The sequence below is a fragment of the Dermacentor albipictus genome, chromosome 4 (assembly GCF_038994185.2).
Source record: "Dermacentor albipictus isolate Rhodes 1998 colony chromosome 4, USDA_Dalb.pri_finalv2, whole genome shotgun sequence".
Classification (NCBI taxonomy): Eukaryota; Metazoa; Arthropoda; class Arachnida; order Ixodida; family Ixodidae; genus Dermacentor; species Dermacentor albipictus.
The window spans coordinates 53193634-53211395 of NC_091824.1; the positions used below are offsets into that span (position 1 = coordinate 53193634).

The 17762-nt window shown below is 46.3% G+C and overlaps 2 protein-coding genes across 31 annotated transcripts in view; one reads left to right on the forward strand and one right to left on the reverse strand.

The window, feature by feature from the left end:
* LOC135909148 (uncharacterized) overlaps positions 1–17762 on the reverse strand; it is a 758332-nt gene that overhangs the window by 701214 nt on the left and 39356 nt on the right. The gene's annotated exons all lie outside the window — the stretch shown is intronic.
* Positions 15187–17110, forward strand: LOC139059640 (uncharacterized). The gene has a single exon (XM_070538063.1). It carries the CDS (start codon positions 16139–16141, stop codon positions 16994–16996), a length of 858 nt encoding a protein of 285 aa, XP_070394164.1. The 5' UTR covers positions 15187–16138; the 3' UTR covers positions 16997–17110.

Consider the following 17762-nt stretch of genomic DNA (forward strand, 5'->3'; position numbering starts at 1 on the left):
TAAAAAAACAAATTCACCGACTATTACGATACTCCCTAGTGCGAAATTCGAGCGCATCTGTATATTGTTCTCATTTCGCGATATAGTTAGGCAAATAATTTGAGAGAGGCAGGCATCATATGTCAAGCGCATCTGCTTTTATACATGACTCGTCGAAGGTTCCAGTGTAATGGCTGATGGCGCTTAGCTTCCCGAAAGTGCTGCACAATTCGCGTTGCGCATACAATAAGATAGCAAAACATTCGCAAACCAAGATTAACTAAACTAGCGCGAACGAGACCGAACCGAGCCAACCAAACAAGCGCGAGCAAGAGCTGACGCGAGCAGACGGTAGTACGAAACCAGCAGTCCAGCTGAGACCAGATACTAGCACGCAACGAGCAGTAGGTGAAGTCCGCATGAAACCAGCTTCCCGCGCACACATCACTGGAGGGGCGGCTCTGAGTGGTCTGCGCCTCTCCGCCGTTCATGGCTCGCGTCGCTTATCTGCCGCTGCACGTTCGCTCTTTCATCTTGTGCTGTTGTGCTCATTGGCTCGGTTACGTCGCCTACGCTCGCCGCAGGAACGAGTCATTATAAGCTGCGCTCTAAAATGCACGGAACCATAGCCATAAACAACTTCGCTGTAAACAAATGGTATAGGAACTTTAGGGCAACCAAAGCAGAATGATACATTGTAAATCCAAAAAAGCACAATTCCAAAAAGAAGAAAGGGGCTGACAGATGGAATAGCACACAGACGACCTATCTTCGTCAAAGGCGGCCTTTGTCGAAGATAGGTCCTCCTATAGAAACATTGGCCAGCCTTTCTGAAGCACCTTATCCCTGTTTACAAACTTTATACCACAAAAAGCACGATTATATGAGCACTCTTAAATGAACTAATTCTTGGCAGGACAAACAGAAAACGATAAGCACGCACGGGCATTGTTAAGCGGTGTCTCAGACACAACAAAAGCTTGTAGTCAGCCAGCAGAATTGGTCGACTACAAAGTGTGCAATTTTATCTGCACAGAATGGTACCCTGTCAACCTAAGCGCCTTACCGTTTATTTATTTTTCTGTCAGACTTATCTGAAAAACTGGCTTACATGTCGTTTCAAGTTCGGTTTAGTTCAACTAGGCAAAGTGGAGGGCGAAGATATGCGGAGCCGTGGAAGATGGAATAGCGAAACCTAGGATGGGATAAGAAAAATTAGTCTGTACAGGAGAAATAAAGAGATTATGAAGAGCAAATGAGCGGTCACAAGTGGATGGCACAAAATATTATCAGCGGCAAAGAAAAACAAAACAACGCCGCATCGCAACACATTGTAAAGCGATTAACGAAAATCAATAAATCAGGCTCTCTTGGCATTTGGTTCTCACTGTCCCTGTAGGGTCGGCTGCTTCTTTTTATCGTTACTCGTTCTTTTAATTTTTACTGCGTCGCTTCCTCACTTGCGCCGTGACACTCCCTAACAGGACGAGGGGGAAAAGGGCCGATTATACTAGGTTTGCAAGAACAGTTTCAAGTAACAACAGAGGAACAGTGAGTGAAGGTGAAGGCACGAACTAGGCAAGTAAACTGCTGCTGTTGCTTCTAGGCCCTACGTATACTAGCGGTGTACCCGCACAGGGAGAGGACGGTAGACGAACAAGCGCTTTTGCGGTTGTTATACCAGTAGCAGCAAACCTTAGAAAAATAAAATATTTAAGGCTAAATAGTAATTATGGCGGCAAACGCTTGTAGCAGTGGTAGACAGATGGCAGCATGGTATGATAATTGCAAATAAATTTTATAAATACGCAATGCATAATGGCTTCCCTTTGAAATATTATGTGGAATGAATATGTGATAGAGAAGTCGAATGTAGCGAAAGCTGAAGGCAGACATGTTCGTTTAGCAGGAATGTGCAAGCTAACACCAGTTTTCAAAAATTAGCCCCGAACTTCGAAGTGCCGCATTGCTATTTGAGGTGTCAGTTTACCATAAACAACTTTTGAATGATCAAGTATAATGGCGCGAAACATGAATATGCTTTATGAAAAATTTAAGCGACGTATATCTCAGAACTTGACGTAGTAGTTCTGCGAAAACCCGCAAGGTGGAGAGAGGGAATTAATACAGCAAAAATCAGACATCCACCCGTTTCGTAGCAATTGCTACAAAGGATACCCATATGGGTTCCTCGAAAGGAAAGCCTCAGAGTTGAAGAAAAATTCGTCCTGGTCCGGGACTCGAACCCGGGAGCACCGGGTTCGAGAACACATTGCTAACCAGGCGGCTAACCAGGAAGCTAACCAGGCGGCTAGCAGAAGACAGGGCGAAGTCGAATTTGTCGACAACACGAAGCAAAGGCAAGTATTTGACGTAGTTGTTCAGCGGAAACCCGCAAGGTGGAGAGAAGTAATTAATAAAGGAAAAATCAGACATCCACCCGTTTCGTAGCAATTGCTACAAAGGATACCCATACGGGTTCCTTGAAAGGAAAGCCTCAGAGTTGAAGGAAAATTCGTCCTGGTCCGGGACTCGAACCCGGGAGCACCGGGTTCGAGAACACACTGCTAACCAGGCGGCTAGCAGAAGACAGCGCGAAGTCGAATTTGTCGACAACACGAAGCAAAGGCAAGTATTTGACGTAGTAGTTCAGCGGAAACCCGCAAGGTGGAGAGAAGTAATTAATAAAGGAAAAATCAGACATCCACCCGTTTCGTAGCAATTGCTACAAAGGATACCCATACGGGTTCCTTGAAAGGAAAGCCTCAGAGTTGAAGAAAAATTCGTCCTGGTCCGGGACTCGAACCCGGGAGCACCGGGTTCGAGAACACATTGCTAACCAGGCGGCTAACCAGGAAGCTAACCAGGCTGCTAGCAGAAGACAGGGCGAAGTCGAATTTGTCGACAATACGAAGCAAAGGCAAGTGTTTGACGTAGTAGTTCAGCGGAAACACGCAAGGTGGAGAGAATAATTAACTTCTCTACACCTCTTCAACTCTGAGGCTTTTCTTTCGAGGAACCCGTATGGGTTTCCTTTGCAGCGATTGGTGCAAAACGGGTGGATGTCTGATTTCTCCTTTATTGGTCTCAGAACTAGTGTTCCTCTGGTGCACGTGCTCAATGGGCTTGCTTTAATAACTGAAAGAACTTTGTTCCAGAAGCTGCAGTTTATGCACTATACCACTGTACCGAACACTCATCTAGGCCAACTTAGTCGCTTGAAGAGCTCTTGGAGATCACAGCGCAACTTTCGAAGTCAACAACAGTTCAATATAATCACTGATAGAAAGGTTAGGCCACAAATTTATGTGCAGACTGTACCTTCTTACAGCCCGTAGTCGCAATTTAGCAACATACCAAAAATTACATAATAAATCGAACTGGAAGGCATAAACTAGACGAATCCTCATTCGACCTAATGTGGGGTCCACTTGAAAATAACTCTTCAACGTGCCGCCATCCATGACACAGAAAAGAATGCTTTGCTCGTATTGGTTTAAACGCGGTGAACATTTCAAGAAAACTTCTACAGTTGCATGCATTGCCGTCCATAAATTCAAGTAGCTGTCTCCGCAAAACCATGGGTTTAGTGTATAGCGGGAACAAAGAAGCTTCTCTTGTTAACAGCGAAGCTTCTTTCTCTAGAAAAAGGAATTGCGAGCAAGATGTGCGACCCTGTTTAGGTTTTTCACCATGGCTTGCTTACTTCCTACTGCTCGACTCTTCGACGAAGTTTCCAACCAATAAAGCATATATTGAAATATATCATTGAATCGTCGTATGAAATCCTGTATAGAGATTGTTTTTAATCGTATTACGTTGTGTCGCAGGTGCGGTTCTGGATTCTGAGCACTGGACACTGATAAACCAGCTTTGATGTTAAAACAGCTTTCAACTATTTTTTTATATTTTATAATAGGTAATATTTAGGATTAAGCCAGTGGGAAGACTATCACTTCATGTCGTTCATCAATGTGAAAATTGGCCAATCCTCCCGCATTCGCATGCAACAAATATAAAAGGTAGCCACCGAAAAAGCACGCAGGGTAAAATAAATGTGTTTGTTCTTACAATTTTCTTAGGAGTAATAATGCCCTTACTGATTGCCGCTTTTCGCAATTCTAAAACTCACAGAGACCAAAGAGAAAATTGGAAGATCTAAATTAGGGGCCTAGGTACCACGCAGTGCCGCCCTTTTATCACTTAACCTTCCAAAATAAAATAAAATAAGCTCAACCCCTAGCTTTACTTTTCCAACATCCCTTGCATTGGTCCCTGGGTGGTAGTTGTACGGCTCGAAGATTTTCCCCGATGCTGCCCCGAGGCTGGCTTTAGGCTCGCAACCACTTTGGAAAGGGAACGGGACCAATGCATCCCAGTCTAATTCATCCTGCGCTACTTCATCGTTATTTTCTTTTTTTCTTTTTTGTTACAGCCAAAGACAAGGGGCACGACGAAAAAGGCAAGTTTATCTTACTTTGGTTGTGGACTGACATTTCTTTCTTTCCCCTGTTAAGAAAAATATAGCGCAGAGGAAAAACATTTACTTCGGGGCCAAATAGTGCCGGAGTTCTGCTAAGAGCGTTCGTGTGTAGGCTGGTGGAGTTCATTCTATCCTATTTTCCCTGGTGCTGGCCACGCGTTGCACTTTCGCGGCGCGACGCTGGAGCTCGCTAAAGGATGCCTAATGATGCCCGCGAGACGTTTTAGTTCTTTGCTATCGGTCTCGTTGATGTACTTTTGCTTTTCGTAGCTATATATAAAAGTGCTGTACGTAAAGTGGCGTATAAAAAAAATCGCTTACCCTGTGTGTCATGTGTCCTAGCCGGCCTTTCTTTTTTTTTTCGTATAACCATCTTGCGTTATACAGAAATCGAGTGATCTCGAATGTTGTAAACATGGAATGCTGTATACCACGCTCACAACATGCATGCATCCATCCATCCATCCGTCCATCCGTCCGTCCAACCGTACATAGCCAATGGGGCGCAAAGCAGCCACCAACAGCTTCACGAGACATGCGCAGGCCTCACACTAGATGCTCGCACACCAGCAGGGCGCGCAAGTGGGGCGTGACAGCCCACGGCGAGCCGTGTATAGGCGATGAAACCAGCACGTGACCAATTACATCAGACAAGCAGCACATATGCGACCTTTATTTCTCTTTTTTACCGACATGGTTTATAGAAATATTGAGAAAGTGGAGCAGCTACATTTTAAATTGTTGTTTGATGCCAATCTTTATGTGGCAGTTTGTTTATTCATATAATTATTACTAATCTGTGAGCTCGTAAAAAACATCAGCCTTGGCTTTTAAAACGAGATGTGCAGACAGAGATCTTGAAATGCGGGTCCTAGAGACGGTAGGACCAATTGAATAAGGGTTGTTTTTTTATCGAACAATGTGTCGAGGGGCGCTAGATCCTGGTGAATAAGCAGGTGGTACGTCAATCTAGTTTTACAAAATAAGTACAGGTATACGTCGATTGGTGTTAGACAATCACGCTTCTGTTGGCTAGCCCTCTTCTATCAATTACTGCATTTCTTTATTTGCAAAGCTCTTGGCCTGTCTTCTTCTTTTACAATACAGGCTTCCGGGAATTAAGTCAATCCTTGCTTTTTTTTGTAGTCCACATCAAAATACAATGTCATCCTTTGGCGTTGTCACATTCCCGCCGATTTGCTTAGTTGCTTTGTTGTTATACTAAAGAAAACAAGCCAACCTTCACAATTCCGTAGTGAAGTCCCCCCCCCCCCCCCACCCAATAGAAAAAAAAATAACAAAAACGAGAACAGCATAGCATAAAGGGGAGAAAAAGAAAGACACGAAGTCTTGCGGAAGGAGAACGAAAAGGAAGCATATGTCTCCTTTTAAAAAGACAGGCTGAAAGGCGTCGAACCAAGCAGACAAGACAAAGCAACTGACAGAGCAAGTCAACCTAGCGCTCCTCCGCCTACCTTCCTCCGCGACGCTTCGCCTCGTTTCTCGAGCCCTTACGCTAACGTAGCTATACTCCGCTAGGTAGCGTTATTCCGCCGTGGGCCCTAAGCACTCTCCTTCGTACTATATCCTGCGTGCGATTCTCTTCCCCTTCAGGCGCCTTCCTCCTTCGCTTCTTTCTTGGTAAGCGTAACTAGGGAGGCAGCTACACTTGCGCGTAAAATAAAAGAAACGCGGCCTTATGTACCGAGGGCTGGTCTTTCGAAAGCGGTGTCACCGCATAAACGCAGGAAATGCCGGGGAACATGCCTTTACGTGTGACCGTATTAGAAACAAAACCTAAAATTTGGCTGCCCAGCTGCAGTAGGCGAATCATTCAAAGCGATAGCAAGGTCATGCTCCTCACGCCGTATTGTAGCAATTCGTTGAGGCTACATGTTGTGACGCAGTACACAAGACCGCTACTACTGAACAATAAGAACACCACCGTGGCAGAAGCCAGGAGTCTCACTACGCTGGCGCGATGAGAAACGCCTGCAGTGGCACATACCGGAATCGCACATCGATGGTGGATTATATGATACCGACAAAGAACTCAGCGCCCGCTAAAAGGATTAGATACTTTTAGCTTGATGTTTAGAGCCCGTTCCACTCATACCAGGGAATGCGCCACCGTGGACTATAGAATCACTTAAGTATTGTTATATAAAAAAAAAAGTCGCAGTTTCGCCCGAAAGGCGAACCATCGAATGGGATAGCAAATTATCAGACAGGCATGCGAAGTAAGGATAGCTCATTTATCGGCCGCATCAATTTGTAAACATTCCTTTGCTAACTAAATTAACAAGCATGGTGTCAGCGCGCTAAGCAAATATGAACACGTCACGCTCGATGACCGCGGGCACTCGCTGTCAAAACGCTGGCGGGAGGAAACGCGGCAGCAGCGACGAGTGACGCGATCTTCGTGCCGTCTGTCGCTGAAGTGAGCGCCGAGAACACACAGGACGCACAAAGCTACGACCTGCCAACGTAGCTAGACTCTGCCTCCAACGCAGATAGTTCTCGACATACGGCCGTGCGACCGCGCGCCGCCGCCACATGTGCAGTTGCAGCCGGAGTATAGAACTCCGCCGTTGCCTAGCAACGTTGGGTGCCTCGTGCGCGACGGAAAACGGCGCGCTTCCTCTCCGCCGCTCTCCGCTGTCGCTTTCGAGCAGGCGAGGTTGAGCCGTCGGCACCTCCTCGCACGCTTGCACTCTCACGTGCAGCGTAGGACACGTGGCGGCGGTGTTATCGCCCTTGGACTTTATGCGGAACCTCACAGCGGCGGCCGCGACGACGGCGACTACTGAAATACGCTTGGAGTGCCCATGTCATTGCTATCACAATAATAGGCGTGCTTACGTCAATACGCTAGAAGCGTATGGTATTGACTTACCCTACTGCATAAACCTATACGCGTTCATTTACACGAATTCGCATTTTCCTGTCCAGCCGCATAATGTCATCACGTGTCATATTCGAAAGTTAGCGCTCTCACTTCTGATAAGTGTGCTTCCGCAGTCGCGTTGTGTAATGCAGCGAATGTACCTGAAGGGTGTCGCCTTCATTCGTTCAGGTTCGCCTTCATTTGTCCGCGTTGACTAATTTCCGCGACATTGTCTTTTTCAAACATACCGTATCGTTTCAGCATATTAAGATTTCCAGCATGTTGCCTTGTCCAACGCTAACCAAGCGCGGCCGTCTTGGCTTCTATCTTCTCAAAGTGGGCTTGACCACGCTGACGCCGCGAATCAACTCACCGATATTCATTTTACCTATTATTGACAAAAGTGAAATTGTTTAAAAGTGTGAAGTTTACTAACGGGCGAAAATATATCGCGTGAGGCGCGCTTCATGGGTCGCCACTTTCGTTTTGATGTCGCGCGGTGCGGCATCGGCCGCCTCAGGTTGGTTGGCCGGTTGTCGTCCCGTTCAAACTTCAAACCTCCTCACGCAGCCTTCATTTTCTTTTCTTTAGTAGCATTTAACAAAGACATAAATAGTGACGTTTCCCGGATATATTTACTTTGTATTACAGGGTTAGATTAAAGCAATGTGAAACACTATTTCAAATTGAGAGTATTTATTTTTATGTTAATGTTGTGCATAGTGCTTATTAGAAACACTCTCGAAATACGCAGTGTAACCTGAGCATGCATGGAGGTTTTCGAAGACCACGTCTGTTAGTTGCTTGAATACACATTTGGCTCCAATGACGGTGGCGTCCGGGGCAACGGAATTCCTTTAAGGGTGGCACGTGACATCACTTTTTTTGTGTAGTTACTTGTATCTTCTCATTAGAGAAACCTTCGCAAAGCTTGTTTGGTCCCACAGTCTGGCTGGCTAGTAACGGGACCAATTGTTCGCCATACCTACGTAATTCGGCCAGCGGTTACCACAGTGACGAAAGGAAAACAAAACTGAATACAAATATTAGAAAACACATGATTAAATTATGCAAGGGATAACAGCAAAGATGTTGACCATTTGGCTAATTAAATCACTTGTACAATGAAAATTCATAGGTGTCTGAGAATTTTCCGGCTTCCCAGCAGCTGCAGATTATGTAACCGTAATTTTTTCCTGGAAACGGTGGCAGCGAAGGCCATGCACGAAGGCGATCATTCTGGTCGTTTTTTTTAATTTTTTTTTTTATTGCAAGGAACCCATTGGGTCGCGCCGCTACTACTAAGGCAGGCCTAAAACGGCAACTGGAAAAGGGGTTCGTGCTTGAGTTTTCGCATAACAGAATTCTGTTTTCTCGTATATTAAAACTACAGTCCGATGCTATCATGTCTGTAGGCTGCGTGTAAGTCGTACTTAACGAATTTGCTGATGCATTTTACTTAGAAATACAGTTGGCTACGCAATGCCTGTGCGCCACGTGGAGTACCTGCGTGGTTCGGGTAACATGGTTTGGGAGGATTTTTTCGGCCGTGAATGCCGACCACGGATTTGCTGAGACCCTGAGCCCTTAACACTATCGCGCTAAAACCCATATCACCCAAAAGGCAACCCACTCAGGGAAGCTTTCAACTTTTGCTCATCTTTCATTAGACTGGAAAGAGAAATGTTACTCCTGCGCAATTTCTGGATGATCATTGCTCAACTGGTTCTTGCTCTTACGCATTGTGAACTCCTGAGTATTCGTCCCGGTTGCCTGAGTTCGTTTGCGCGTGTTCACCGTTCTCTGCATTGCCGTGTAACGCCGTTTTAATCTTGCCTGTCGCATGTAGTTGGTGAAGTGCTTTCGACAATGCCACAAGTTGCCACGGGTAGCGGTGCGCCATTCCTAGTTATCTACTTTCGGGCAGCAAAGCTTCGCATGAAGATGCAGCATCTGTCAAGATGGATTTAGGAGCGAAATGAAATGAGCGGCCGTCTAGGAACAGACAGTATTTGTTCAGAGAGTACTGCTCAGACACAGACAGTATTCCTCAAGAAGAATTACACGTCTTGAAAAAGAATGCGTCGCTCAAGTCGGCTTCAAGTGATGCATGGCTGCATGCTGGTGCGCATTTCTCTGAGTCAAAGTCTGAATAAAGAAAGATTCAGAGTAAGAAGCAATAAAGCGGTGGGCAGGCGCATTAGAAGCTGCGCTAACCTAAATATAAATGATGCAGGAGAAACGTTGCTTCATAAAAACACTAAGTTCATCAACAGCCGCTTATTATCACTTTGTTATCTGTGCACTTACCTTTCCACCGTGTAGGGTAGCAAACTGGAAATTTCTTCTATTGTAAACAATCCTGCCTTCTTGATCTATTTCACTCTACCCCTCTATTCCGCAATTGTAACAAGAACTGCGTTCAGCATATCACTGGGGACCGGAGACAGGAGGGCCCTAAAATGAGGAGGGCGAAATTAGAACTAATATACAGAAAACCTATCGCATAATGAGTCGCAAGAAAGAGTACCAGTCAACTGCCACGGGGACTTATGCACAGTGGCTGCGGTTTTATTCATCTGCAGTACATTACCAACGGCAACTTTGGATGTTTCCCTTCTTTTCCAGTAAAACACTTGAGCCGACTTATAGAACTAAATTGCATCAGGATCATAGCTCTTTGCTACTGCCGATGGTAGGTTTGAGTGTCAACTGGCCAATATATATACATATATATATGTCCCCGGTGCCACTTCTATGCAGAAAGCTGCATCCGAGAAGCAGAAGGACGCGCAGCGGTGCGCAGATGAGCTCACGAGTTCGGGAGGTGAATCGAAGATCAGGTGGTCACTACGTGCTCTAACCTTTAGCGTTAGCCAATGCAGAATTCAAGCAATATGGGAACACTTGCTGCTTCCGTAGCGGTCAGTCTGAACCGTATATTTTCCCGCAGTGAATTGGAGTGCCGAAAATCGGGTGCGCATCGCCTAATGCGTAATCAAGAAGACGGCTGCGGTGGTTCTTTGTTTGTGCCAATTTAACATTTTATTGGAACACCAATGCAGTGTTTAGCGTCAGCCAAACAAAGCGGTGAACTTCATACGAAGATATCAAAGACAGAATCAATGTAAACATCAATATGTTCTTCCACAGACTGCGAACGGTTGAATATGCAGGATAAGTCTCGCATATAATTTATGCGGCTTCTGCACAAGAAAGACAGCAGGCAATAATTTATCCCTAACATGTCACAAAACAAGCCGTGCCGACAAAAAAAAATTGCACATTGATTAAGGCGTGATTGGGCAAGGTGCTGCGCAATACAAACAAGGAGGAGAAGAGCACAATTAGGGACGCAGATGCGCACATGTGCCCGTCTTTGCGCTCTACTCATCATTGTTTATAGCGCGCAGTAACTTGCTTAACGATGTCCGACCGATTAACCCAAGAACATGCACCCGTTATCTGTGACGTCGTTTATTGGCAGTATAACATACACACACACAAAAAGAAAACATGAACATGTGGGCCTAGGACGCTTAAAACACATATTTGTACTTTTAAAAGTGCGCTCTCTGTATAACCGCCCCCATAGAGCTTGAGAATAAAGAACCCTTGTCTCGCCTTAAGGCTTCACCTATTAAATGCAGAAATAAAGAACTGAATGTCGAAGGAAGAGGTCGGAAATGACCGGTAGACAGCAAGCACTGTAGTAAAGAACAGAAAGGGAAATGAAACCATTGCCTTGTGGGTAGCGAATCTCTCGCTTTTTAAAGAAAGACGAGACAGCATGAAACGGAAGTGAGAGAAAAAAGGAAATGCATTGGTTGACTAGAAAGAAGGTCGAAATCGTGGGAGGTAAGACGGAGGGCAAGAACCGACCGGCCCCGAACGACATTCCAGTGACACTCCATCAAAGGTAGCAACTTGTTCTGAAGGCGCGTGTTCTGGTTCCTGCGTACTTTCAGTACGTTCATCAATCTAAACACAGAGGAGCACAGCTTTTATGCACAGCCTTCAGAAATGGCAGCAGTAGGAAGACAAGTGGCGAGCAGGTTAACATATACCTCAGCTCCGCACATTCCTTCTGCCCTAGCTAACACGCAGCAGAGCGCTCCTTCCCTTGGCGGGAGTGAGATGGAACCACCAGTACCATTCAGGCGATATATTTCTTTTTTTTAATCGTTTGTCGTTGCTGTAGGCGATGTGAATTTTGAATCATTCAGGTGGAATTGGCAAAATATCTGGCTCAAAACGCCGTATAGACAGCAAATTACGGTCAAACGGCGTTCTCCTCCCGCGGCTCCTTTGGTGCCTCGATGCCCTCCCCGCCAAGGAGGTTCACCTTTTAACGCGACAGGGTTAAGGAGCTCGTGTCGCAGAAAAGCCGGTGTCGTCGGCATCGGTGTCGATGTCGGCGGCGTTGGCCGTGAGCGATAAATCCCAGCAGGCACTTCATGTATAAAAAATGGCTGTGGCTTAGCTAAGGTTAAGCCCAGGATGCGAAGCATACTAGCCTTTATTTTAGTTGTTGAACCACTGTTTAGCCTGGTGAACTGCTGTTGCTTGGCTATATTTGGTTCGGCTAGACGAAGAAACAACTCATGCGTTACTCTTCTTCACCTTCAAGAGTGGAACGCGACAGCGTTCCCGTCGACCCGCCAAGGGGTGTAAGACAATGGGCTACGGCGCAGCGACTACGCGCCCCGCATTGGACGCGGTGAGCGTCGAGCAACGCAGCGGTCGGCGCGGCAACAAAATGTGCGCCTGAGCAAGCGACGCACGCCTGAGCCTTCGAAACAGCTCGTTTCTAAGGCAACACCGCATTCACTAGAGGCGCTTTTGTACCGCTTTGAAGCATCGTACTCGTGGCTCAGTGGAGAAAGAAGAAGACGGCGTTCCGAACGGTCGCTTTTCTCATGTTCTCCGCTTCAAAGGATTTATCGGCCCCTGGCCGAGGTGCTGCTCAGGCTTCAGCCAGCAGCAATGACTACCGTGTTGTGTTACCCCGTCTTCCTACCGGTAAGCTGGTTGTGGACTCCGTTTTCCTGCATGCTGACTTAAGTGGTCGACCGTACCGAGCCCAAGACTTCAGAGACGCCCTTCGGACCGTTATTGACCTGAAGGAAATAAGTTCCATCGGACAATTTCAGATGTCGCACGTGTGGATGGTGACGTGCAAATCAGGGATGACAAAATCAAAGCTAGTCGCATGCGGGGAATTATCCGTAAAAGGTAGACGCTGCGTCGTCATTGATCCTGAGCCCACGGAAGTTAAAATGAAGCTTTTGTGGCTTCCTGGGCGTTTGGAAGACGACTACATTCGAGATGCGCTCCAGGCTTACGGGAAAGTCAAGTCTATATAAGCAGAAAGCTGGAGAGTATCGGAGATGGAAGAAATGCGTACGCTAAATCGGGACGTGGTGTTGAATCTTGCCGATGGAGTGAGCGTGGGGGACGTTCCACATCTACTACCTGTTTGTGGAGTGCAGAGTCTCGTATTAATTCCAGGCCGGCCCCCACTTTGTCTGCGCTGTAACAAGGTGGGGCACATTCGTCGAAACTGCAGAACCCCACGTTGTGAAACCTGCCGGCGCTTTGGTCACACAGCTGAAGAATGTGTCGTAACATACGCCGATAAGTTACGACACAGAACAAAGCCTCCGGATGAAAGCTTGCAAGAACACATAATGGACATTACGGAGGTTCTTGACGCGACGGGAGACGTTCCCTCTTCCGCGGAGACCCGCTGTGCCACTAAGGCCCCTCTGCCTGTTGAAGACAGTCACAATGCCATCGCCCGTGAATGCCAACTGCCCACTGCCAACTGCCAACAATGCCAACTGCCCGTGAATAAAGAAAGTAGCGAAGAGAAAGATGACCAACCGAAGCAACAACCCAAAGGAGCACCCGCTACCACGGAGCCAGCTGCTGCCCAGCAAGCGAATGAGGGAGCCGGAGATAACTCATCTGATTCACCCAAGCAACTCGACACGTGCACTGAGCCGGCAGAGGACAGCCGAAGTAACGCGGATACTTCAATTCCGAAGCGCCGTGCGACCAATAGATCGGAATCGAGCACAGACAGCGAGACGACCAGTACCACAAGAAAAGCACGTCGCCGCAAAACATCGAAACACTCAGGAAAGTGCCGACGATCACGGTCCAGAAGGCCAGGTGGGGTTTCGGAGGGAGCCTCACCGTTGCCCTCTAGGACCGATCACATAGATCATTAGGTCCAAATACTTGGTAGTCACCATGGCCCTGTCCCAGCAACTTCAATTCGCAACCTTGAACGTACGAGGCCTTAGGTCTTTGCAGAAACAGGCGCAGCTTCGCCGGCTTTTGTCTAGGAAGCGCCTCGACTTCGTCGCCGTGCAGGAGACGAAGATTGAGAGTGACGACGAGACAGAAAGGGCTTTGCGACCTTTTCTGTCTGAGTATAATGTTTGCGTTTCACACGCTCTTGGTTTATCCGCGGGCTGTTTCCTGTTTCTGAAAAAGAGCCTACTTTATTCAGCTTTTAGTTATCATGTCGACACTGAAGGTCGATATATATGTTGTGATTTTGTGTTGCAGGGTGTGCCATGGCGCATAGTCAACGTCTATGCATTTAATGACGCTGCAAAACGAGCTCTTTTATTTGATACTGTGTCTAGTCTATTGGACTGTGATCGCTGCATGGTTTTAATGGGAGATTTCAATTGTGTATGCGATCCGAACGATCGAAGCGGCCATAACACTCAGCGGGACAGGAGTGGTGAAGTTTTGTCTAACATAATAGAAAATGCAGGGCTCGTTGATATAGGAGTGTCGGGACAGGGAGCTCGCTCTTATACAAGAATTCGAGGTCATTCCTACGCCCACCTTGATCGGATTTATGTTTCTTCATCACTCCTCTCTCGAGGACTATCCTGCATTACTATCCCCGTTTCATTCTCTGATCATTGTATGGTTATTGCAAACATTGGTGAAAAATTTGTAACTAATTTCCGACCACAGTGGGCACTCTGGAAGCTTAACTCTGAGCTCCTAAATGATCAGGAATTTATTAATCGCGTGCGCATGGCTCTAACCAATTCTCTGTCTAGTGACTTGCCATTATTTGCTGCTTGGGAACTCTTTAAACAAGAGGTTCGTACAGTGGCTATAGAAATTGGATCGGTGAAATCATTCTATAGAAAGAATGAAGAAAAAACGCTTCTTAAGAGCCTATGTAGCCTTTATGAGATTGAATGCGAAATGCCAGGCACTTACATTGTTGACATAGAAAACATTAAATGTGAGTTACAAAAGTATGACGCACTGCGTTACAGAGGTGCGCGAATTCGATCTCGAAACATGCGCGCTCTGCAATCTGAGCAACCAACACGTAAGCTTTACTTGACGATCGACGTCACGGTATTTCCAAAGTAATTCCGGAAATATACTCTGAAGGTAGTCTTCTAACAAATACTAATGACATCATTTCTCAGTTCGAAATTTTCTACACTATGTTGTTTAGTGCCCCTCCGAATGATCACGATGCAAAAGTTTTAGAGAGTTTTGTATCTCTTGTAAAACCATTACAGGATGATGACTGTGCAGTCATCAGTGGTAGCCTTACGATTCAAGAAATTGAGCTAGCTATTGATCAGCTGCCTCTGTCGAAAACACCCGGCCCCGATGGACTTTCAAGTGAATTTTACAAAGCTTTCAAATCAGTTATCAGCCCCATATTATTGGATATTTTTATTACAAGTTTAGAAGTTGGCGCCCTTCCGCAGTCGTTTTGCAAAACCCACACAGTATTAATTCCCAAAAGTTCAGATAAAGAGAAACTGCGTTCTGTTGAAGGCTATCGACCAATCACATTGTCAAACGTGGATTACAATATTTTTGCGAAAGTTCTATCTAATAGATTGCAATTTGCGATGTCAATTCTAATTGGTTCCCATCAGACGTGTGGAATCAGGGGCCGATCAATTCAAACCAACATACATATCGCCCGTACCCTTCTTCAATACTGTTATGGTTCCACTGAGCAGCTTGCAATGCTCCAGGTAGACCTTGCTAAAGCTTTTGATCGTGTGAGCCACTCCTATTTATTTTCTCTTTTGGAGCATGTCAATGTTGGCTCCATTGTGCTTAAAGGCGTTAGGCTTTGCTACACCTGTTGTACTACTCGTTTAATTATTAATGGCCAACTCTCCGAACCCATTTCTATTTGCTCATCAGTAAAACAAGGATGGCCGATGTCCCCACTACTATTCGCCCTTTACCTGGAACCGCTATGCTTAAGCGTAATTCAGTCGAGTAACATCCATGGCTTCAATATACTGGGTAATGAAGTTAAAGTCTTAGCTTACGCAGACGATCTAGCGTTCTTCTGCACGGATAAGTCCAGTGTTGAAAAAGTAGTATCGAAAATAGAAGAATTTGGCAGCGTATCAGGAGCGCGAATGAACTCCTCAAAAAGTTTAGGCTTATGGTTTGGCTCATGGTGCTATACACCAGAACAGTTTGCAGGCGTTAAGTGGACTGATGTCCCGCCAAAGTATCTTGGCGTGCCGCTAGACGCATATAAATTAAGCGCACGCTATTGGAAAGAACGGGTTTCGGTACTGCAAAGTTACGCCCAGACATTCGTTCCACAACGACTTTCTATTTTTGGGAAAGCCGAAGCCTGCAATAAGTTCTTGGCAACAAAAATTTTCTATGTATTGTAAGTTATCCATTGTGCTAGGCTATACATCCAACGCTTTCACCGTATCTTTGCAACCTTCGTATGGTCTTCAACTTTTGAGCCCATGAGGCGAGACAACATTTTTAGGCCTGTTAGCGAAGGTGGGCTGGGCTTAGTACATCTTTATGTGCGGCAGATTGTGTCTCGTTTCTTCTTTTTTCCCGATACTTCCCATCCTGTAATTCGTTCATACATGCAAGTCACACTTGTTAATGCGTTACCTGATTTAGTTGTTTCTTCAAGTTTTTCTTCGCGCTTATGCTTGTGGGGGTTCATGCAAGAAGTTTACTTGGCGGTTCGTTTCCTGACAGTTCGGTTTTCCACTGAATACTTGTATTCTGTGTCGCGCAAAACTTTGTACAATGACTTACTATCCATGCTATTCCCGCCTCCACTTTACCGATCAATATACATTAAATTGCCAGGCCACGATATGCTAAAGCGAGTTCGCAAAATGTATTTATCCCCTTGCTGCAAAACATTCTTTTATAAAGTTCATAGTGAAACCATACCGGTTAAAGCATGGCTACAAAAAAAGGGTATCTTTGTCTCTTCTGTTAACTGTCGCCTTTGTGATGTACCAGAGACAATTGAACATTGTTTTATTAGCTGCACCGACGCCATCCTATTTTGGGATGTCCTCCAACGGACTTTAAAGGAAGACTTTGAGATTAACGCTCATACTGTGCGATACCTGCTGCCAACCTCTGATAATAGTGCACCTTTCGATATGTTTTTTGTCATGAGAATGCACAGTTTGTGGAAAACGCGAATGATGGACCGCAACGCCGAAACGGTTGTACCTACAAGGGCAAATTTCATCCAAATGACGCTACACCTAAAGCAGGTTTATGATGGACTCGGTGTGCAACCGGACTGGTACCCTATTTTGGTGAGGTGCTTATCCTTGCCAACCTTCTAAAGTGACACGAACGTTTCTACTCACAGTATGAACGCTGCCTCTTCTGTGTGACTTTCATTGTGCCCTCCATTCTCTGACTATGCAGAACTGGTGAACGTCTAGTTGAATGCAACTATAATAAATACCATGAAAGAAAAAAAAAGTACTCGTGGCTCAGTGGTAGCGTCTCCGTCTCACACTCCGGAGACCCTGGTTCGATTCCCACCCAGCCCATCTTGCAAGAGTTGAGCCCGGCTTGCAGCTGTTGTGACGACAGTGCCCTAGGGGGAGGAGCGGGAGTTAGGCCGCAGTACCATCTGTGCGACCGCAGGCGAGCGCACGAGCTGAGACCCAGCTATGTAGCTACGCGGCCGCAAGCGAGCGCATGAGTTGAGCCTCCGCTTTTGCAGCTGTTATGACGTCATATGGTAGCTACGCGGCCGCGCGCGGCGCAGCAAGGAAGAGCGTGGTTGTGCGGCTAGTATGCTTCGCATAAAAACAACTTCCACGAGAGGCTGGGTGGGAATCGAACCAGGGTCTTCGGAGTGTGAGACGGAGACGCTACGCTACCACTGAGACACGAGTTTTTTTTTTTTTTTCTCGATGCTTCAAAGCGGTACAAAAGCGCCTCTAGTGAAGGTGGTGTTGCCTTAGAAACGAGCTGTTTATAAGGCTCAGGCGTGCGTCGCTTGCTCAGGCGCACATTTCGTTGCCGCGCCGAACGCTGCGTTGCTCGACGCTGACCGCGTCCGATGCGGGGCACGTAGTCGCTCCGCCGTAGCCCATT